This window comes from Stegostoma tigrinum, chromosome 41, assembly GCF_030684315.1.
Source record: "Stegostoma tigrinum isolate sSteTig4 chromosome 41, sSteTig4.hap1, whole genome shotgun sequence".
Classification (NCBI taxonomy): Eukaryota; Metazoa; Chordata; class Chondrichthyes; order Orectolobiformes; family Stegostomatidae; genus Stegostoma; species Stegostoma tigrinum.
The window spans coordinates 2,285,175-2,308,783 of NC_081394.1; the positions used below are offsets into that span (position 1 = coordinate 2,285,175).

The 23,609-nt window shown below is 51.8% G+C and overlaps 1 protein-coding gene across 2 annotated transcripts in view; it reads left to right on the forward strand.

Annotated features, from left to right (window-relative positions):
- The window catches only part of LOC125448448 (E3 ubiquitin-protein ligase CBL-like), a 79,913-nt gene that overhangs the window by 32,500 nt on the left and 23,804 nt on the right, over positions 1-23,609 (forward strand). For both annotated transcript variants that reach the window (XM_059641371.1, XM_059641372.1), the window contains exons 2-6: positions 7,932-8,078; positions 9,826-9,982; positions 18,277-18,398; positions 20,702-20,839; positions 23,306-23,393. In XM_059641371.1, the coding sequence (XP_059497354.1) occupies positions 7,932-8,078; positions 9,826-9,982; positions 18,277-18,398; positions 20,702-20,839; positions 23,306-23,393 (652 nt within the window). The remainder of the gene's footprint in view (positions 1-7,931; positions 8,079-9,825; positions 9,983-18,276; positions 18,399-20,701; positions 20,840-23,305; positions 23,394-23,609) is intronic.

Sequence of the window (23,609 nt, forward strand, 5' to 3'; positions counted from 1 at the left end):
ACCAGTTCGATGTGTTTGTTGATGGAGCTCTGGTTGGAATGCCAGGCCTCCAGGAATTCCCTGGCGTTTCTTGTGCTGTTATGGATGTGTCGTCCCGGTCGAATTCATGTCCTTCTGTGTCCATGTGCAATGAGACAGCGAGCATTGGTCCTATCTCCTGGTGTTTGTGAATCCTTATTGTTGGCTTTCTTCCAGTGTGGCCTGTGTAATGTTCCTCACCGTCCATGCTCAATATTTTGTATATTACATTAATTTTATTGGTTGTGGGTATGGGGTCCTTTATGTTTATCCCTTATGTTATGTTTCCTCTCAGAAACTTTACAGTCCTTCCATGGTTCCACTCCATCCCTATGTATCCACTTCATCCTGCCCCCTTTAGTGAGTGGCAAGATCCCACCATTTGGAGGAGCAGGAAATCAATTATGGGCCTCGCTCCATCACCTCGTCCCGTAAACTTTCTCCCTCAATGAGCAACATTTGGCAAAATAAAAACACACAGATTATCTCACTACCCTTCGCTGTGAACTGGAGCCTACAGCTTCAGCCATTCGGCCCATCAAGTCGACCATTCGATGAGATGGCTGCCGATCTACTCATCGTGATGTCCACTTTTCCCCCAGATTTCCCCCTTGCCCCCGATTAAAACTCTGCCTCTCTCAGCTTAACGACCCATCCTCTGCTGAGACGAGTTTCCTGAAAGTCGAATCGCAAGTGGGTACGATGGCGTGGAAGGTATTTAGCGCATTGGCCTGCATTGGTCAGGGAATAGGGCCTAAAAACTGGAAAGTTACATTGCAGTCATGCAGAGCCTTAGTGAGGATGTGTTTGGGATATTGTGTCCAGTTCTGGTCACCGCACACTCCCAGCAGGATGTGGAGAGTTGGAGAAGGTACAGGAATGTTTGACCAGGATGCTACTGGTATGGAGGGCATTACGGGAGACGGGACAAACTTGGATGAAGGGCTGCCCGATAGAAGTTGGCACAAATTATGAGGGGCATGGATAGAGTGGACAGTCAGACGCTTCCTCCCAGGGTAGAGGCGACGGGGGTAAGTTTAAAGGAGGAACTAGGGCAAGTTTTATTTTTAAACACAGAAGGTGGCCTATCTGCGGCCAGAGGTAGAGTCCGGTCCAGTAGCACCAACTAGAACCTAGAAAACTACAGGCCCTTCGGCCCACGATGTTGTGCTCAACTTTTATCCTAACCCTAAGGACTATCTAAACTCCACCCCTGGCATTCTTTGACAGATACATGAATAGACCGGGCATATAGGGACACAGACACCGTAGAGGCAAAGGGTTTTCGTTTGGAAAGGCATCATGTGCCAGCACAGGCCTCCTGAGCCGAAGGGCCTGTTCCTACGCTGTACTGTTCGCTTTCTTTGTGGGCCCAGCACCTGAGGGAGGAGGATAACATGCCTGAGAAACGCTGTGGAGAGGGAATGGGGTGGGGATGCTCTTAATGCTTTGCAGGGGCTAGGTAAATGCAGCCTATCGTCCCAGCAGCCTTGTGAGTGAGCCGGGGGGGGAAGGGGCATGGGGGGGCGGGGGCGGTGGTGGTGAAGTTGGGAGATGGGGGGAGATGCTGAGTTGGTTTGTACTCATCCACACGTTCCATGACGGAAGCTTTCGGGCTTTGAGTTCATGTCTTTCTAATTGCCATGGGACTTCCTCAGGAGGCTCAGGGAATTAGGCATTTCCACAAGAATTCTGACCAATATTTATAAATGCACCATAGAAAGCGTCATATCGGGGCTCATCACGGCTTGGTACAGGACCTGCTCTGTCCAAGACCGCGATAAATTACAGAGAGCTGTGAATACAGCCCAGTCCCTCGCACAAACCAGCCTCCCATCCCTTGGCTCCACTTCCCACTGCGTTGGGAAAGTGCCACCAAAGACCCCCCCCCCCACCCTAGTTATAATCCCTTCCATCGGGCAAAACATACAACAGTTTGGAAACAAGTAGCAACAGATTGAAGAACAGTTCTTCCTCGCTGTTATCAGATTTATGAATGGATCTCTCATACACGAGGGCCGATCTTTCTCTGATCCTTCTCTGCAGCTGTAACACTGTGTTCTGCATTCTGCTGTATTCCCCTGATGTACTTACGTCAGGTATGGTTTGTCTGGTTAGCGCGCAAAATGATACTTCTCACTGTGTCACAGTACTATCATAGAGTCATACAGCACAGAAACAGACCCTTTGGCCCATCTGGTCCATGCCGACCGTTATCTCAGACTAAACCAGCCACACCTGCCTGCTCCTGGCCCATATCCCTCCTAACCTTTCCCTATTCCTGTACTCATCCAAATGTCTTTTAAACATTGTATCTGTGCCCACACCTGCCACATCCTGTGGAAGCTCATTCCACACATGAACTACTCTGTGTGTTCAGAAATTTCCTCCCAGGTCCTTCCTAAATCTTTCCCCTCTCACCTTAAAAGTGTGTCCCTGACACTTGAAATCCCCCATCCTAGAAAAACGACAGCTACCATTCATTCTATCTATACCTCTCTTGATTCTATAAACCTCCGTACGATTGCCTCTCAACCTCCTACACCCCAGTGAAAAAAGTCTCAGACTATCCAAACTTTCTTTACAGCTCAAACCTTCCATTCCCAGCAGTGTCCTGATAAATTTCTCCTTGATGTGATGATAATAAATCAAATTCTGCGCAGTTTTGGTCACCACACTCCCAGAGGGATGTGGGAGCTTTGGAGAGAGTGCAGAGAAGCTCCACCAGAATGTCTCTGTGAGGAGAGGGTTAAAGAAAAAACTAGGAGATAGTAAGAGCTGCCGATGCTGGAGTCAGAGATAACACAGCGTGGGGCTGGAGGAACACAGTGTGGGGCTGGAGGAACACAGTGGGGAGCTGGAGGAACACAGTGTGGGGCTGGAGGAACACAGTGTGGGGCTGGAGGAACACAGTGTGGAGCTGGAGGAACACAGCGTGGGGCTGGAGGAACACAGCGGGGAGCTGGGGGAACACAGTGTGGGTCTGGAGGAACACAGTGTGGGGCTGGAGGAACACAGTATGGAGCTGGAGGAACACAGTGTGGGGCTGGAGGAACACAGTATGGAGCTGGAGGAACACAGTGTGGGGCTGGAGGAACACAGTGTGGAGCTGGAGGAACACAGCGTGGGGCTGGAGGAACACGGTGTGGAGCTGGAGGAACACAGTGTGGGGCTGGAGGAACACAGTGTGGAGCTGGAGGAACACAGCGTGGGGCTGGAGGAACACGGTGTGGAGCTGGAGGAACACAGTGTGGGGCTGGAGGAACACGGTGTGGAGCTGGAGGGACACAGTGTGGGGCTGGAGGAACACAGTGTGGAGCTGGAGGAACACAGCGTGGGGCTGGAGGAACACGGTGTGGAGCTGGAGGAACACAGTGTGGAGCTGGAGGAGCACAGCAGGGCCAGGCAGCATCAGAGGAGCAGGAAAGCTGACGTTTCGGGTCAGGACCCTCCTTCAAAAATTCTGTGGGTTTCTTTACATAAGGTGACAAAGAAAAATCATGGAATTGTCTGGAGAATTCAGGGTGAAGGTATGGTATTCTGGGGAAAGGGTCCAGACCCGAAACGTCAGCTTTCCCCTTTGTCTGATGCTGCCTGGCCTGCTGTGTTCCTCCAGCTCCACACTATGTTAAAACAAACTAGGATTGTTCTCACTGGAATGACGGTGACTGAGAGGAGACCTGATAGAGGTCTACAAAATTATGAGAGGCATAGCAAAGTAGTACAGTCAGAGGGTTTTTCCCAGGGTTGAAGCTTCAATTAATTGGGAACACAGCTTCAGAGTCAGAACGGGAAAGTTTAAGGGAGACGTGTGAGGGAAGTTTTTCACACAGAGAGCGGTAACAGCCTGGAATGCACTTCTAGAAAGTGGGCACATTGAAGACATTTAAGAGGTGCCTAGATGGGTGCATGATTAGGGAGGGAATAGAGGGATACGGATTGAAAAATGGGCAGGATTGTTTTTAGATTAATGGTTGGCACAGGCTTGGGGGGTGGCTGAAGGGCCTGTTGCTGTGCTTTGCTTTTTCCATTTGTTCAAATCAAATCAGCCATCTCAGCAAACAGAGGCTAAGTCCCTTCCAGAACCCCAATAAACTCAGTAAGTTCGCAATGATCCCAGAAAAACATTGCAATATTCAATCAATATTTTGTCTTGGCTTCTGTTTTCAGCACGGTGCATTGCTCTGGGGTGAGTAATGACCTTTATCATACAGCTACCTTTCAGTTGAGTCTCACTCACTCACAGAGCTCATTTCAAACTGCCCCTACTGTGTCTCTCCCAATACGTCCACGAGGGTATCGCCCCCCCCCCCAACAGCTAGCCCCTGAAAGGGGTCACAAGAATGTGGAGAATAAAGGTTTATTTTCCTTCATTCATTCATGGGATGAGTGTGTTGCTGGCCAGGTAGCATTTATTACCCATCCCTAATTGCCCAGAGGGCAGTTAAGAGCCAATCATATTTCTGTGGGTGTGGAGTCACATATAGGCCAGACCAGGTAAGGATGGCAGTTTCCTTCCCTAAAGGACATGAGTGAACCAGATGGAGTTTTCCAACAATTGACACTGGATTTATGGTCATCATTAGATTCTTAATTCCAGATTTTTATTGAATTCTAATTCCACCATCTGCAGGATTTGAGCCCAGGTCCCCAGAATGTAACCTAGTCTCTGGATTAACAGTCCAGAGATAATACCACGAGTTTTATTGTCAGTCTACACCAGGGAGAGCTCAAGAGCACAGGAGCAGTGGGGTGAGATGGTGAACTCGTTCAAGAACCTTGTTACTCCTCAGCTGGAGTATTGTGTCCGGGTGTGGGCCCCATATTATCGGGAAGACGGGAATGTGATGGAGAGAGAGAGAGAGGGGCAGCGCGTAAGTGACGGTTCTAGAAATGACGAGCTTCAGTCGAGAAGGTGGGACTGTTCTCCTTGCAGAGAACGAGGCAGATGGGGAGATCGGATCAAAATCATGAGCAGCACTGGACAAGGTCAGTAGGGAAGGGATCTTCCCACTTATATAGATCAGTTGCAGATATGTGCCGACAATTGGCAGATAGAAGTTAAACCAGGGAAGTGTCCTGTGCTGCACTTTTGAAGATCGAATGTTAGGGGAAAGTATATAGCAAATGACAGGACTCTGGACAGCACTGAAGCACAGAGGGATCTTTGAGTTTTAAGTCCATAGCTCCCCGGAAGTGGCCACACCAGTAGATAGGGTGGTAGAGAAGGCATATGGCATGCTTGGTCGGGGAATTGAGTGCAAGAGTCAGGATGTCATGTTTATGAGGATTTAGTTAGACCACACTTAGAGTATTGTGTTCAGTTCTGGTCACCATATTACAGGAAGGAGGTGGAGGCTTTGGAGAGGGTGCAGGAGAGATTTACCAGGAAGTTGCTGAGATTAGAGGCTATGAGCTATCAGGAGAGGCTAGAAAAACTCCGGTTGTTCTCACTGGAACGGCAGAGGCTGAGGGGAGACTTGATCAGAGTCTATAAAATAATGAGATGCGTAGATAGGGTTAATGGTCAGAATCTTACCCAGAGTTGAAATGCCAAATACTACGAAGGGGCATGCACTTAAGGGGTGGGTGGGGAGTTCAAAGGAGATGTAACGGGCAGGCTTTTTATACAGAGAATGGTAGGAGTGTGGAATGCCCTGTCGTGGTTAGTTCTGGAGGCAGATACAACAGGGGCATTTAAAGGGCTTTTAGAAAACAGGTGAATATGTGAGGAATGGAGGGACATGGATCAAGGGCAGACAGAAGGGATCAGTTTAATTTGGCATTGTGTTAGCTCAGCATTGTGGGCTGAAGGGCCTGTTCCTGGGCTGTGCTGTGCTGTGTTCTACGTTGTAAAAAGAACAAGAACAAGAGGGCTGTAGATTTACAGCAATGTGTGAACAAGAAAAAGTGTAGCCTGAGAGAGAAGACACAGTTGTTTTGTCAGTCACGGTTGGAGTGTGTTGCAGAGCTAGAGAAGATCAAAGCGCTACAGTGTCAAAATGAAAACTCACTGGTTGATGAGTCAGTGAGGGCATCCGACCATCTCATCTTCATACGTTAAAGAATTTCCCGAAGACGTCTTATTGCAGACATAAGCCAGGGGTGAGAGTCTTTAGCTCATGTGGAGAGAGCTGGGAGGCTAGGATTACTATCGTTGGATCAGAGAATGGTTTGATTTATTGTTGTCACATGTGCCGAGGTACAGTGAAAAGTATTGTTTTGCGCACTAACCAGACAAACCATGCCCTACAAGAGTACATCAGGGTAATAGAGCAGAATGCAGAAGATAGTGTTACAGCTACAGAGAAGGAGCAGGGAAAGATTGACCCTCATATATGAAAGATTCATCCATAAATCTGTTAACAGCAAGGAAGAAGCTGTTCTTCAATCTGTTGGTACGTCTTTCCAAACTGTTGTATCTTCTGCCCAATGGAAGAGAGTATAACCGGGGATGGGGGGGGGGGTGGTTCTTTGGTGATTCTTTCCCAAGGCAGTGGGAAGGGTAGATGGAGCCAGTGGATGGAAGGCTGATTTGTGTGAGGGACTGGGCTGTGTTCATAGCTCTCTGTAACTTATTGCGGTCCAGGCCAGAGCAGGTCCTGTACCCAAGCCGTGATGAGTCCCACTAGTTTAAGAACAGGGGTATTACTGGTCTGGTTAGCATCCAACGCAATTTTTTTCATTGTTATGATCTGTGACAATCATAAATCATGTCAAATCAAATCAAAAGAGCAGTGGAAGAGTGAGAGTGGTAACTATTTGACACAGAAAGGAATGTGCATGGTTTATGAGTGCACAGAGAGGCCTGAACAGAATGGATATGGAAAAGATGTTTCATAGTTCCTTGAAAGTGGAGTCGCAGGTAGACAGGGCGGTGAGGAAGGTGTTTGGTACGCTTGCCTTTATTGGTCAGTGCGTTGAGTATAGGGAGTTGGGAGGGTCATGTTGGTGCTGTACAGGACATTGGTTAGGGCCACTTTTGGAATACTGTGTTCAATCCCGGTCTCCCTGCTACAGGAAGGATGTTGTGAAGCTGGAAAGTGTTCAGAAAAGATTTACAGGGATGTTGCCAGGGTCGGAGGGTTTGAGCTACAGGGAGGGGCTGAATAGGCTGGGGCTATTTTCCCTGGAGCGTCGGGGGCTGAGGGGTGACCTTATAGAGGTTTATAAAACCATGAGGGGCATGGATAGGGTGAATAGACAAGATCTTTATCCCCAGGGTAGGGGAGTCCAAAACTAGAGGGGCACAGGTTTAAGGTGAGAGGGGAAAGATTTAAAAGGGACCTGAGGGGTAACTTTTTCACACAGAGGGTGGTGCGTGTATGGAATGAGCTGCCAGAGGAAGTGGTGGGGGCTGGTACAGTTACAGCATTCAAAAGGCATCTGGATGGGGACATGGATAGGAAGGGTTTAGAGGGATATGGGACAAATGCTGGCGAATGGGACTGGATTAATTTACGATATCTGGTTGGCATGGACAAGTTGGAACGAAAAACTGCTTTGATGTTGAATGCCTCTATTGCACTGTGACTCTAAATAACTCGACACAGAGCCTGTTACCCTTTATTTACACAGGGAGAGTCCTTGACACTGACCCAGCTCCGTTAGAGCCAGCTCTCAGTGTGAGCTGAACCTCTGACCCTCCTGTTTCTATCTGTCAGCCAGGGCTCCCTGATTGGACCAGGTTAACAACCCTCCAAATTGGGGAACTCAGGTCCACCTGGCTAACATCAATATGCTCACCGCAAGTTCTACCAGGAAGAGAGACAAAAAAGTGAGGACAAAACCTCGGAGTGAAGGGATGACTGTTCAGGAGTGCGACAAAGTGGAATTTGTTCAGCTATTTAGCGAGTTCTCCTCTCCTGCTCATGGTGCTCTCTCTCTCTCTCTCTGTTTCCACCTCTCTGAAGGCGCAGTTTGATCAAACTCTCCCTCATCTTCAGCCACATGCTGGCTGACCTGCGTGCGATATTCCCGAATGGATTCTACCAGGGAGACACCTACAGGGTCACCAAGGTGGATGCTGCGGAATTCTGGAAAAAGTCCTTCGGGAACGAGTGAGTGGCACCGGCTGGTTTCTGGTTGGGAAAAAGATTTGTTCGCTGTCCTTTCAATCTGAGCTGCGTAAAATGCAGAATGAAACTCCCTTTAAGTGCTTTAATTGGAAACTGCAGCTCCCTCTACCCTGTACCACCACCACCCCCCCCCCCACCATCAAATACTACCAGGACAGGGAGAGCACAGGGTTAGACACAGTGTAAAGCTCCCTCTACGCTGTTTCCCCCTATCAAACACTCCCAGCACAGGGAGAGCACAGGGTTAGATACAGTGTAAAGCTCCCTCTACAATGAGCCCCCATCAAACACTCCCAGGACAGGGACAGCGCGGGGTTAGATACAGAGTAAAGCTCCCTCTATAATGACCCCCCATCAAACACTCCCAGGACTGGGACAGCACGGGGTTAGATACAGAGTAAAGCTCTCTCAACACTGTCCCACCCCCATCAAACACTCTCAGGGACAGGGACAGCACGGGGTTAGATACAGTGTAAAGCTCTCTCTACAATGTACAACCCCCCATCAAACACTCCCAGCACAGGGACAGCACGGGGTTAGATACAGAGTAAAGCTCCCTCTACAATGTCCCCCCCCCCCCATCAAGCACTGTCAGGGACAAGGACAGCATGGGGTTAGATACAGTGTAAAGCTCTCTCTACACTGTACACCCCCCCCCCAATCAAACACTCCCAGGACAGGGACAGCACAGGGTTAGATACAGTGTAAAGCTCCCTCTACAATGAGCCCCCATCAAACACTCCCAGGACAGGGACAGCACGGGGTTAGATACAGTGTAAAGCTCCCTCTATAATGACCCCCCATCAAACACTCCCAGGACAGGGACAGCACGGGGTTAGATACAGTGTAAAGCTCCCTCTATAATGACCCCCCATCAAACACTCCCAGGACAGGGACAGCACGGGGTTAGATACAGTGTAAAGCTCCCTCTATAATGACCCCCCATCAAACACTCCCAGGACAGGGACAGCACGGGGTTAGATACAGTGTAAAGCTCCCTCTATAATGACCCCCCATCAAACACTCCCAGGACAGGGACAGCACGGGGTTAGATACAGGGTCAAGCTCCCATGTTTAACCCTGCCCTCCTGCTGGGCTGTCCGTTAAGATGAGGACTGTGGGATGGAATTTCATGCCGTGCTCTCCAAAGCTGAGTTCCTCTCATTTTCCTGCCGTGCGTTGGGTGATGTTTGTGGTCATGGTTAGCCCTGCCTCTGTAGAATCTCTTCATTCTTCCTGGTATTGATTTCAAAATGAAAAATGCCATGTTAATGCCCCTTTAATAGTTAAAGGGACCCTGCACTCAAAACAATTTGTGCCCCGTCTCTCTCTCTCTCTCTCTGGCTGGGAGAGATCTATAGCAATATTCCTGCAACGATCTCAGAGGCAGAAGGCATGTTGATTCCAAATTCATTACTTTGCCAATATATACCCTCTTGATGCTCAACCTTCTCCACTTGGCCCTGCTCTGTTCCTCTTGCCCTCCATTGACACAAACCCTCATCCTATTTCCCTTTCTCTTCCTTATCCTCATTTGCTGAACCATTGCACCTCTTTCTCCCTCGGCCATCCCTCTCCTCATTCCTCCTCCTCTCTCTCTCTCTCGCTCTCTCTCCTTACCATCTCTTCCCCGTTCCTTCTGATTTAAATCCTCTTGCTCCCTCTTCTTCTTCATTCGCCCCCTACCCGTTAAACCATTCCCGAACCCGTTTCCCTCCTTCCACTGCAGGAGTATCGTTCCGTGGAGGGATTTCCGGGAGCAGCTGTACAAGGTTCATCGTTTCGGGAATGGAATGGAATCAATGGCGTTGAAATCCACCATTGACCTCACCTGCAATGCTCACATCTCAGTCTTTGAGTTTGACATCTTCACCCGCCTCTTCCAGGTAGGGCCAGTAGGAAAAATGGAGAGGGGGATGGAGAGAGAGAGAGAGAGAGAGAGAGAGGAGGAGAGAGGGAGTGATAGTGAGTAGAGGGAGCAAGAGCATGGAAGAGGGAGTAAGAGAGATTGAGAGAAAAAGAGAGAGGAGGAGAGAGAGAGAGTGATAGTGGGTAGAGGGAGCAAGAGCATGGAAGAGGGAGTAAGAGAGATTGAGAGAAAAAAAGAGAGGAGGAGAGAGAGAGTGATAGTGGGTAGAGGGAGCAAGAGCATGGGTGATGGAGTAATAGGGATTGCGAGGGAAAGAGAAGTGATGGGGAACGGGGAGAGAGTGAGCCAGGAAAAAAGAGAGGCGTGAGGAAGAATGAATAAGGGACAGAGAACACGAAGCGAGGGAAAGAGAGCAGTGAAAGGAAGGAGCGGGGGCATGGGGGAGAGCGTGTGAGAGACAGAGATAGTGAAGGGAGGGGAGAGAGAGAGAAAGAGAGGCAGAGAGCAAACAAAAGTGTGGGAGATAGAGGTACAGAGAGACAGGAAAAGAGAGGAAGGAGAAAGAGAGCGCGCGAGGGAGAGAGAGAACGCAAAGGAGTGAGAGAGGGAAGGGGAGAGAGCGCGAGAAAAAGTGAGAGTGAAAGAGAGAGAGGGACAGAGAACTAGCAAAGGGAGAATGACCGAGAGAGAGAGTGAACAGGAGAGAGAGAGGGAATGGGGACAGAGATAGAGAGGGTGAGAGAGAATGCAAGGGAGAGAGAGAGAGAGGGGGAACAGGGAAAGAGAAATAGTGAGGGTGAGAGAGAGTGAGGGAGTGAAGGGGACAGAGAGAGCGGGGCAGAGAGCTGGTGGAGCGAGAGCAAATGATGGACAGAGAGGGTGAGAGAGTTAGCGAGGCAGAAAGACAGAGAGAAAGAAAGTGCATGGGGAGAGGGGGAGACAATAAGGGAGAAATAGAGATCGAGAGTGAGAGAGTGATATCGAGGGAAAGAGAGTGAGAGGGGGCAGAGCGACAGAATGATAGCAAGGGAGGTAGAGAAAGGGAAAGAGAGTGGAGAGTGGGAGAATGAGTAAGAGAGAGCATGGGAGAGCATGAGAGATGGCCGAGCGAGAGATAGGAGGGTGAGAGAGGGAGAGTGAGATAGAGATGGCTGAGGGAAAGAGACAGGAGAGAAAGGGGAGGGGGCTGCGTGAGGGAGAGTATAAGAGGCAGAGAGGTGTGTGAGAGAGAGAGAGAGAGAGAGAGAGAAGGAAACAGATGTAGCAAGAAGAAGAGAGGAAAGTGAGAGAGAACAAATGCATAATGAACAGAGTAAGGTAGAGGGTGAACTAAAGAGGAAATCAAAGAGTGAATGAGAGAGGGGGAGGGAGAGCAGGAAGAGGAAAAGGGGGAGGGAAAAACGGGCAGAAAGGCATGAGGGAGAAAGTGAGCTCATGAATGAGTGAGAGAGTGAGGGAGAGAGAGGGGAGCAGAGTGAGAGAGTGAGGGTGGGAGAGGGGAGCAGAGGGAGAAAGTGAGGGAGAGAGAGGGGAGCAGAGTGAGAGAGTGAGGGTGGGAGAGGGGAGCAGAGTGAGAGAGAGAGGGTGGGAGAGGGGAGCAGAGGGAGAGAGTGAGGGAGAGAGAGGGGAGCAGAGGGAGAGAGTGAGGGAGAGAGAGGGGAGCAGAGGGAGAAAGTGAGGGTGAGAGAGGGGACCAGTGGGAGAGAGTGAGGGAGAGAGATGGGTGCAGAGTGAGCGAGTAAGGGTGAGACAGGGTTGCAGTGGGAGAGAGTGAGGGAGAGAGAGTGGAGCAGAGGGAGAGAGTGAAGGTGGGAGAGGGGACCAGTGGGAGAGAGTGAGGGTGAGAAAGGGGAGAAGACGGAGAGAGCGAGAAAGAATGAACAAGGGCACAAGGGAGAGAATGAGTGAGAGAGTGAGGGAAACAGAGAGGAGCTAGATGGGGAGGAGGAAGACAGGAAGAGATCGAGGGAGAGTGTAGAACTCAGGGTGATCTTTCCAATGAGCTGGCTGTATGACAGGAGACAGAGGGTGGGGCTGGAGGGTTGTGTTTCGGACTGGAGGCCCGTGACCAGCGATGAGCCACTGGGCTGACTTCTGTCTCTCATTTATATCAATGACTTGGATGTGAATAAAGGAGGCGTGGTTAGTAAGTCTGTAGATGACACCAAGACTGATGGGATAGTGGGCAGTGAAGACGGTTATCTCAGATCGCAAAGCAATCTTGATCAATTGGGTCGACGGGCTGAGGAGGGGCAGATGGAGTTAAATTTGGATAAATGTGAGGGTATTGCATTTTGGTGAAGCAAACAAGGGCAGGACTTATACAGTTAATAACAGGGCCCTGGGTAGTGTTATAGAACAGAGACCGAGGGGCTCAGGTACATAATTCTTTGAAGTTTGTGTCACACATAGATGGGGGGGGGGTGTAAGAAGGCGTTTAGCACTCTTACCTTCATTGCTCAGATCTTTGAGTGTAGGAGTTGGGGACGTCATGTTGAGGTTGTACAGGACGTGGGTGAGGCCTCTTCTGGAGCATGGTGCCCAGCTCTGGTCGCCCTGTTACAGGAAGGACATTTTTGAACTGGAGAGGGTTCGGGAGAGATTTACCGGGATGTTGCCGGGTGTGGAGGGTTTGAGCTACAGGGAGAGGCTGGAGAGGCTGGGACTGTTTTCACTGGAGTGTAAGAAGCGATCTTATAGAGGTTTATAATATCATAAGAGGTGGAGATAGGATGAATGGTAGGTATCTTTTTCTTGGGGTGGGGTATTTCAAGATTAGGGGAGGCACATGATTAAAGTGAGAGGAGAAAGATTTTAAAAAGATGAGAGACAAACTTTTGTTTTACTCAGTGGTTCATGTGTGGAGTGAACTACCCTGTGAGGTAAAGTCTGAGAGAGAGAGAGAGAGAGAGACAGAGAGAGAGAGAGAGAGATGGAGAGCGGTAAGATGAGAGGATTGGAGTACAGGAGCAGGGATATCTTGCCACAATTATACAGGGGCCTTGGTGGGACCATGGTGTATTGTAGGAAGTTTGGGGGTCCCCTTACCTGAGGAAGGAGGTGCTGGTAATGGGAGAGAGTGTGCGGAAAATGTTTTCCAGGCTGATTCCTGGGATGGCAGAGCTGATGGATGGAGAGACCAGATCGGCCAGGAATATAGTCACTGGAGTTCAGACAAAATGAAGGTGGAGAGTCTCACAGAAACATAAAATCCTGACAGGACTAGACAGGGAAGGATATTCTCAGGGATTCCAGAACCAGGAGTTCACGGTCTAAGGATACGGGATGGGATATCAGGGGATGGAGATAAATTAGATGCAAGGGAATTGTAAAGTAATTAGGGCCAGGCCAGAGGGTTTGATGTGGGGTTTGACAAATGACTGGAATCAACAGTGAGAAATAAGTTAAACTCTATTTGGATGGATTAGTCAGCATGGTTTTGCTAAGGGGAGGCTGCGCATTGGTGACTCAATTAATTTCTTCGTTGTGTGTGGATTTAATGAGGAGGGTCAATGATGGCAGTGCAGTGGATGTTATTTGGCTTCTCTGATTGAAGACTGAGCTGTGGAAGGATTAAAGGAGGTATGAGGAAAGATGCTTTGCGCCCCGCCGCCCCCCCCCCCCACCAACATACCCCACCCCCGAGAGGGTTGGAAGGGTTCCTGGGATTCGATGCCCATTTTGGAGGTTGAGATGTAAAGCCTCACAGAAAGGAACTCCACTGGGGCTAGTACAGGCTTGAGTGGCTGAACGGCCTCTGCTGCTTTTCCACAGATCTATCCTTAGCCGCTGTACCCCAGAGAGGAAGGGACGCGAACATCTCACGCCGTCAGGCATAAAACTCTGGACTTCCAGTTGGGAATGCTGGGCATTATCGGTGATGCCTAGCGTTTGTTGCCTGTCCCCAATTGCCCTTTGGAGGTACACTCAACTGAGACATCAGAGAGGGGCTTTGGGTAGAAATGGTTTTGCAGGGAAACAGGGCAAGGGTCGGAGAGAGGGGATAGAGCCGGCCCAATGGCCTCTTTCTGCACTGTCCCCAATTTTGAGATTCCAAACTCAATTGTTCACCCTTGAACCAACACCTTCAAGCCTTAAAAGCTTGTGGGATCTTTCTATGCCTGAGGCGATCACCCCCTCAATGCGACTCCATCCCCCTCCAACTCCGTTTTTCCACATTGTGCCAGGGCCATCCCAATTTCTCCCGTCCCATCAGGCCAAGACATCCCAGTTGAGCTCGATATTTTCCCAATGACCTCTCAACCTCTTCCTGCCACTTTGCTGTCTATCATGTTGATGCCAAAAAAGCTAGCAGAGAGGAAGGGGGACAAATGGTCTGCTTCCAGCCTCTACGTTCCTGTCCACCAAAAGTTGGATTAACCTGCTCAGTGACACCCAGTTTGGATTCCGCCAGGGCCACTCAGCTCCTGACCTCATTACAGCCTTGGTTCAAACATGGACAAAAGAGCTGAATCCCAGAGGCTGAGGGTGAGAGTGGCAGTCCTTGACATCAAGGCTGCATTCGACTGAGTGTGGCATCAAGGAGCCCTGGCAAAACTGGTATCAGTGGGTATCAGGGAGAAAACTCCCCGTTGGTTGGGGTCATACCTGGCACTTAGAAAGATGATCGTGGATGCTGGAGGTCACCTCAGCTCTAGAACATCTCTGCAGGGGAGTGTCCTAGGCCCAACCATCTTCAGCTGCATGACCTTCCCTCCATCATAAGGTCAGAATTGAGAATGTTCGCTGATGACCGCACAATTGTTCAGCACCGTTCGTGACGCCTCAGATATTGAAGCAGTCCATGCCCAAATGCAACAGGATCTGGACAACATCCAGGCTTGGGCTGACAAGTGGCAAGTGACATTTGTGCCACACAAATGCCAGGCTATGACCATCACCAATAAGAGGGAATATACCCACCGGCCCATTGGGGCAACCAAGAAATAAGTCAACAAAATCAATAAAATTCACACAACGGAAAGGCAAAATAATAAACACTTTTGATAATCTGACGAATACATCTGTTGCGTTTGAGACAGAAAGGAAATCTCTGAGACAGAGCGAGCGAGCATCTCAACGCATTTCCCAGAGACCTTGGCCTACTTATTCAATCCAATCCATAGGCCGCAAGTGAAGCTTGATAGGGTCAGAACTTCCTCTCGCTTAATTTGCACAGTTTGAAATCCCATGGCTATCACCGTATCCGATCGGAATATTCAAATATTTTCTGTTTGGAAGACTTAAGGGGAATCATGAGCAGCTAATAATGCTTGTAGGCCTCTGGTTACACCCACATCATAAAAGTCCCAGTTGACAGTGTGTGGAACCTGGCCACCCTGGTTGCCAGGGTAACAGACCGCACCGAACTCAAAAGGCTTGAGAGCAACTTCCTCTGTTTGTGGTGCTAGAACTTTCCATCTGCTTGACTGACCAACAGCCTTTGCATATTTGGTTGTTGACAGTTTAAGATCAAAGCATTTCCCCTTTGAGTCAATGTGCGTGAAGAGGAGAGAGAGCCTGACATTCGAAGGACCCCCTCACTGCCTCTCGCCCAAGGGCTTGCTCTCCCAAGACAATCCCCTCAACAACTCTCCCCTCAAGGATGGCTTGGAAATGTTCTGCGTGCACCCCCGTCCCCCACCGAAGTCAAGGGTCATCTCACAATCTGTGATGGCTCCAACCTCATGACTCAATACAAAGGCAGCGCAGAGCGGTCAGAGGGCCAGTGCTGAGGGAGGGTCAGTGCTGAGGGAGCGGGCACTGTCGGAGGGTCAGTGCTGAGAGAGTGGGCACTGTCGGAGGGTCAGTGCAGAGGGAGTGGGCACTGTCGGAGGGTCAGTGCAGAGGGAGTGGGCACTGTCGGAGGGTCAGTGCAGAGGGAGTGGGCACTGTCGGAGGGTCAGTGCAGAGGGAGTGGGCACTGTCGGCGGGTCAGTACTGAGGGACTGCTGCACTGTCGGAGGGTCAGTGCTGAGGGAGTGGGCACTGTCAGAGGGTCAGTGCTGAGGGAGCGCCGCACTGTCAGAGGGTCAGTGCTGAGGGAGTGGGCACTGTCGGCGGGTCAGTGCTGAGGGAGCGCCGCCCTGTTGGAGGGTCAGTGCTGAGGGGGTGGGCACTGTCGGCGGGTCAGTGCTGAGGGAGTGGGCACTGTCAGAGGGTCAGTGCTGAGGGAGTGGGCACTGTTGGCGGGTCAGTGCTGAGGGAGCGCCGCACTGTCGGAGGGTCAGTGCTGAGGGAGCACCACACTGTCGGAGGGTCAGTGCTGAGGGAGCGCCGCACTGTCGGAGGGTCAGTGCTGAGGGAGTGGGCACAGTCGGTGGGTCAGTGCTGAGGGAGTGGGCACTGTCGGTGGGTCAGTGCTGAGGGAGCGGGCACTGTCGGAGAGTCAGTGCTGAGGGAGTGCCACACTGTCGGAGGGTCAGTGCTGAGGGAGCGCCGCACTGTCGGAGGGTCAGTGCTGAGGGAGCGCCGCACTGTCGGAGGGTCAGTGCTGAGGGAGTGGGCACTGTCGGAGAGTCAGTGCTGAGGGAGTGCCACACTGTCGGAGGGTCAGTGCTGAGGGAGCGCCGCACTGTCGGAGGGTCAGTGCTGAGGGAGCGCCGCACTGTCGGAGGGTCAGTGCTGAGGGAGTGGGCACAGTCGGTGGGTCAGTGCTGAGGGAGTGGGCACTGTCGGATGGTCAGTGCTGAGGGAGCGCCGCACTGTCGGAGGGTCAGTGCTGAGGGAGTGGGCACTGTCGGAGAGTCAGTGCTGAGGGAGTGGGCACAGTCGGTGGGTCAGTGCTGAGGGAGTGGGCACTGTTGGAGGGTCAGTGCTGAGGGAGTGGGCACCATAGGAGGGTCAGTGCTGAGGGAGTGGGCACTGTCGGAGGGTCAGTGCTGAGGGAGCGGGCACTGTCCGAGGGTCAGTGCTGAGGGAGTGGTCACTGTCGGAGGGTCAGTGCTGAGGGAGTGGGCACTGTCGGAGAGTCAGTGCTGAGGGAGTGCCACACTGTCGGAGGGTCAGTGCTGAGGGAGCGCCGCACTGTCGGAGGGTCAGTGCTGAGGGAGCGCCGCACTGTCGGAGGGTCAGTGCTGAGGGAGTGGGCACAGTCGGTGGGTCAGTGCTGAGGGAGTGGGCACTGTCGGTGGGTCAGTGCTGAGGGAGCGCCGCACTGTCGGAGGGTCAGTGCTGAGGGAGTGGGCACTGTCGGAGAGTCAGTGCTGAGGGAGTGGGCACAGTCGGTGGGTCAGTGCTGAGGGAGTGGGCACTGTTGGAGGGTCAGTGCTGAGGGAGTGGGCACCATAGGAGGGTCAGTGCTGAGGGAGCGGACACTGTCAGATGGTCAGCGCTGAAGGAGTGGGCACTGTCAGAGGGTCAGTGCTGAGGGAGCGGACACTGTCGGAGGGTCAGTGCTGAGGGAGTGGGCACAGTCGGTGAGTCAGTGCTGAGGGAGTGGGCACTGTCCGAGGGTCAGTGCTGAGGGAGTGGGCACTGTCAGAGGGTCAGTGCTGAGGGAGCGGGCACTGTCGGAGGGTCAGTGCTGAGGGAGCGGGCACTGTCGGAGGGTCAGTGCTGAGGGAGTGGGCACTGTCGGAGGTTCAGCGCTGAGGGAGCGGGCACTGTCGGAGGGTCAGTGCTGAGGGAGTGGGCACTGTTGGAGGGTCAGTGCTGAGGGAGTGGGCACCATAGGAGGGTCAGTGCTGAGGGAGCGGACACTGTCAGATGGTCAGCGCTGAAGGAGTGGGCACTGTCAGAGGGTCAGTGCTGAGGGAGCGGACACTGTTGGAGGGTCAGTGCTGAGGGAGTGGGCATAGTCGGTGGGTCAGTGCTGAGGGAGTGGGCACTGTCGGAGGGTCAGTGCTGAGGGAGTGGGCACTGTCAGAGGGTCAGTGCTGAGGGAGCGGGCACTGTCGGAGGGTCAGTGCTGAGGGAGCGGGCACTGTCGGAGGGTCAGTGCTGAGGGAGTGGGCACTGTCGGAGGGTCAGCGCTGAGGGAGCGGTCACTGACGGAGGGTCAGTGCTGAGGGAGCGGGCACTGTCGGAGGGTCAGTGCTGAGGGAGCGGTCACTGACGGAGGGTCAGTGCTGAGGTATAGAGGAGTGGAGAACGTTCCAGCACACTGGGTGTTCTCTCTGCCCATCCTGCTTATGATAGCTCTCAGCCAAGCAGTCTTCATAATCCTGAGATGCTCCTCAGAAGCTGACCGCAGTAAAGAGACAGTGAGTGTGGTGAGGGTAGCAGAGTTGGGGCATTGCATCTCGGCTTCGGCGCTTTTCCGGAATGTTCCGTGCCTCCTGATGGGTTGTGTGTCCTTGCGAATGCCAGCCTTGGCCCTCGCTGCTGAAGAACTGGAATTGCCTTGCTGTTTCCCATCCCGGCTACATGGCGTTCCTGACCTACGATGAGGTGAAGGCCCGACTCCAGCACTATATTCAGAAACCGGCCAGGTACGTCCTGCTGCTGCTGTCGCCCCCTGGCATCTCCCTCCAACCTGCTCCCTTCCTCGCCCTCCCAGCCCACACCCTCCGAGGCCAGCTCCAATGCCCACTCCGGGCCACCATGTCTGCACTGTGCCAGGTTCTGGCCAGAGCCCATTTGAAATATTGCGGGCCCCATATCTAAGGAATGATGAGACGGCAATGTTTGCGGTGTGGGGGTTCGGGGGGGTGCGCCCAAGGGGACGTTTACGAGAACGATCCCGGGGATGAAAGGCTACTCCCGTGAGGAGCGGTTGAGGACTCTGGCTCCGTGGAGTTTAGAAGAATAACAGGGATGGATCTCATTGAAACTGAGAGAATGCTGAGGGGCCTGGACGGAGCAGACATGGAGAAGATGTCTCTACCGGGGGAGAGACTGGGTCCCTTTCAAGATGAGATGGGGAGGAATTTCCATTTTTTACATCTGTTTCTTTGTGTAACTGTCTCTATCATTGTCACTCTCTCTCTCTCTCTCTCTCTCTCTACCTCTGTCTCTCTGTGCCCTCTGTGAGTGTATCCCTGTGTGTGAGGGTGACTCTCTCTCTCTCTCTCTCTGTGCCCTGTGTGAGTGTATGTCTCTGTGTGCCCTGTGTGAGTGTATCCCTGTGTGTGAGGGTCTCTCTCTCTCTCTGTGCCCTGTGTAAGTGTATCTCTGTGTGTGAGGGTCTCTCTCTCTCTATCTGTGCCCTGTGTGAGAGTATCCCTGTGTGTGAGGGTGTCACTCTCTCTCTCTCTCTCTCTCTCTCTCTCTATCTGTGCCCTGTGTGAGTGTATCTCTGTGTGTGAGGGTGTCTCTCTCTCTCTCTCTCTCTCTCCCTCGATCTGTGCCCTGTGTGAGTGTATGTCTCTGTGTGCCCTGTGTGAGTGTATCCCTGTGTGTGAGGGTCTCTCTCTCTCTGTGCCCTGTGTAAGTGTATCTCTGTGTGTGAGGGTCTCTCTCTCTCTATCTGTGCCCTGTGTGAGTGTATCTCTGTGTGTGAGGGTGTCACTCTCTCTCTCTCTCTCTCTCTCTCTCTATCTGTGCCCTGTGTGAGTGTATCTCTGTGTGTGAGGGTATCTCTCTCTCTCTCTCTATCTCTCTCTCTCTCTCTGTCTGTGCCCTGTGTGAGTGTATCTCTGTGTGTGAGGGTGTCTCTCTCTCTCTCTCTCTATCTCTCTATCTCTCTCCCTATCTGTGCCCTGTGTGAGTGTATCTCTGTGTGTGAGGGTCTCTCTCTCTCTCTCCCTGTCGATCTGTGCCCTGTGTGAGTGTATCTCTGTGTGTGAGGGTGAGTCTCTCTCTCTCTCTCTCTATCTCTCTCTCTCTCTCTCTCTCTCTCTCTATCTGTGCCCTTTGTGAGTCTATCTCTGTGTGTGAGCGCCTCTCTCTCTCTCTATCTGTGCCCTGTGTGAGTGTATCTCTGTGTGTGAGGGTGTCTCTCTCTCTCTCTCTCTCTATCTGTGCCCTGTGTGAGTGTATCTCTGTGTGTGAGGGTATCTCTCTCTCTCTCTCTATCTCTCTCTCTCTCTCTGTCTGTGCCCTGTGTGAGTGTATCTCTGTGTGTGAGGGTGTCTCTCTCTCTCTCTCTCTATCTCTCTATCTCTCTCCCTATCTGTGCCCTGTGTGAGTGTATCTCTGTGTGTGAGGGTCTCTCTCTCTCTCTCCCTGTCGATCTGTGCCCTGTGTGAGTGTATCTCTGTGTGTGAGGGTGAGTCTCTCTCTCTCTCTCTCTATCTCTCTCTCTCTCTCTCTCTCTCTCTCTATCTGTGCCCTTTGTGAGTCTATCTCTGTGTGTGAGCGCCTCTCTCTCTCTCTATCTGTGCCCTGTGTGAGTGTATCTCTGTGTGTGAGGGTGTCTCTCTCTCTCTCTCTCTCTATCTGTGCCCTGTGTGAGTGTATCTCTGTGTGTGAGGGTGTCTCTCTCTCTCTCTCTCTCACTCTATCTGTGCCCTGTGTGAGTGTATCCCTGTGTGTGAGGGTCTCTCTCTCTCTGTGCCCTGTGTAAGTGTATCTCTGTGTGTGAGGGTCTCTCTCTCTCTATCTCTCTCTCTCTATCCATGCCCTGTGTGTGTGTATCTCTTTGTGTGAGGGTGTCTCTCTCTGTCTGTCTATCTGTGCCCTGTGTGAGTATATCTCTGTATGTGAGGGCGTCTCTGTCTCTCTCTCTCTCTCTATCTGTGCCCTGTGTGACTGTATCTCTGTGTATGAGGGTGACTCTCTCTCTGTTTCTCTATCTGTGCCCTGTTTGAGTGTATCTCTGTGTCACCACACCTCCCACTCTCTCCCCCTACAGCTACATTTTTCGATTGAGTTGTACACGGATGGGCCAGTGGGCTATCGGCTATGTGACAGATGATGGCAGCATCTTACAGACCATCCCCCAGAACAAGCCCCTTTTCCAGGCTCTGCTGGAGGGTTTTCAGGAAGGCTTGTGAGTACCACCAGCTGTGTGCCTGACCTGGAGAGAACGCTTCCCAATGTGGGACAGGCTTGGGCGAGCGGAGCCATTCACACACAATCTGGAGTAACTCTGCTAGGGATCACTGAGAGAGAGAGGGTGGAATGAGCTGTCCCTGTGACCAGCAGCAGAGGTTACCTCAGAGTACAACAGGGCTGTGATGGGCTGAAGGGCCGGGGATGTCAGATGGAGTTTAATTGAGATAAATGTGAGGTGTTGCATTTTGGAAAGGCACATCAGAGCAGGACTTATACACTTCATGGTTAGGTCCTGCGGAGTGTTGCTGAACAAGGAGACCTTGGGGGGAGCAGGTACATAGTTCCTTGAAAGTGGAGTTGCAGGTAGACAGGGCGGTGAGGAAGGTGTTCGGTACGCTCGCCTTTATTGGTCAGTGCGTTGAGTGTAGGGAGTTGGGAGGGTCATGTTGGGGCTGTACAGGACATTGGTTCGGGCCACTTTTGGAATACTGTGTTCAATCCCAGTCTCCCTGCTACAGGAAGGATGTTGTGAAAGTTGAAAGGGTTCAGAAAAGATTTACAGGGATGTTGCCAGGGTTGGAGGGTTTGAGCTACAGGGAGGGTCTGGATAGGCTGGGGCTATTCTCCCTGGAGCGTCGGGAGGTGAGGGGTGACCTTATAGAGGTTTATAAAATCATGAGGGGCATGGATAGGGTGAATAGACAAGGTCCTTTCCCCCCAGGGTAGGGGGAGTCTAAAACTAGAGGGGCATAGGTTTAAGGTGAGAGGGGAAAGATTTAAAAGGGACCTGAGGGGTAACTTTTTCACACAGAGGGTGGTGCGTGTATGGAACGAGCTGCCAGCGGAAGTGGTGGGGGCTGGTACAGTTACAGCATTTAAAAGGCATCTGGATGGGGACATGGATAGGAAGGGTTTAGAGGGGTATGGGCCGAATGCTGGGAAATGGGACTAGATTTATTCAGGATATCAGGGTTGGCATGGACAAGTTGGGCCGAAGGATCTGTTTCTGTCTTGTGTTTGCTGTGACACTGAAAGAGGGTGAAGTTTAAACATGGAAGTGAAACGACAGAGTGCTAAGGTGGGGGGAGGGGATTACGAGGGTGGGACAGTATGGTCTCCAATGACTGAGGGAGTAAATGGCCTATTGAATGTAACTGCCTTTCCCCACGATACCACATCTTCCCACTGGTGTCTGCAGCTCCCAAAATCGGCTGTTTGGCCCATCAGCTCCATCCTGGTATTCAAATCCCACTCCCTGGAAAATACATGGATAGTGATTCCAGATGGAGAGACTCTCTCTTTCAGCAGGGACCCTGACACACAGAGAGAGAGGGAGAGATAGAGAGAGAGAGAGCGAGAGAGAGACAGAGAGAGAGAGAGAGACAGCGAGAGAGAGACTCTCCCTCTTTAACCAGGGACCCTGACGCAGAGAGAGAAAGAGAGAGATAGAGAGAGAGAGAGAGAAAGAGATAGAGAGAATGAGGCAGAGAGAGACTCCTTCTTTAAACAGGGTCCCTGACAGAGAGAGAGAGAGAGAGAGAAAAAGACACAGACGGAGAGAGAGAGAGTCCCTGTTTAAATAGTGTCGCTGACAGCGGGAGAGAATGAGAGAGAGGGGGAGAAAGAGAGAGGGAGAGGGGGAGAGAGAGTGAGACACTCCCTCTTTAACCAGGTACCCTGACGCAGAGAGAGAAAGAGAGAGATAGAGAGAGAATAAGAGGGAGAGAAAGAGAGAGAGAAAGAGAGAGAATGAGGCAGAGAGAGAGAGACTCCTTCTTTAAACAGGGTCCCTGACAGAGAGAGAGAGAGAGAGAATGAGAGAGAGGTGGGGAGAGAGAGAGAAAGAGACAGACGGAGACAGAGAGAGAGAGACTCCCTGTTTAAATAGTGTCCCTGACAGAGAGAGAGAGAGAATGAGAGAGAGGTGGGGAGAGAGAGAGAAAGAGAGAGGGAGAGTGGGGGAGAGAGAGGCTCCCTCTTTAACCAGGTCCCTGACAGAGAGAGAGAGAGGGAGAGGGAGAAAGAGGGAGAGAGAGAGAAAAAGAGAGTGAGACAGAAAGAGAGAGAGAGACAGGGAGAGAGGGAGAGAGACAGAGAGAGTGAGCGGGAGAGAGAGAGGGAGAATCCCTCTATAACCAGGTCCCTGACAGAGAGAAAGAGAGAGAAAGAGAGAGAGAGAGAGAGAGACTCCCTCTTTCGCTAGGTCCCTGACAGAGAGAGTGTGAGAAAGAGAGTGAGAGAGAGGGAGTGAGACAGAAAGAGAGAGAGAGAGAAAGAGAGAGAGAGACACTCCCTCTTTAACTAGGTCCCTGACAAAGAAAATGTGAGAGAGAGAGGGAGAGAGAGAGGGAGAGAGAGAGAGGGGGAGACTCCCTCTATAACCAGGCCCCTGACAGAGACTCTTGATCCTTTGAGCGTGTGATTCAGTGTAACAGCTCGATCTCTCTCTGTGCCTCCCTAGTTACCTCTACCCTGATGGGCGAGACTTTAACCCCGACCTGAGTGGGCTGTGTGAACCGTGCAGGCTGGATCACATTCAGGTCTCTCAGGTGAGTGACCCTGTGCCGAGGGGTGAAGGTGTGGTGTCGGGGGGTGGCGGGGTGGAATCGGGTCCTGATCACATCTGGATCCGGTTTGAGTCGATCGACCAGGATGCTGCGGGATCAACACTGCGCTGAGCAGCATCGCAGGCAGGGGGCAGGAACGGACCCCTGAGAATGGCCGCACCCACGAGGAACCCTTGTGGGGTGGTGGTAGCGTCCACG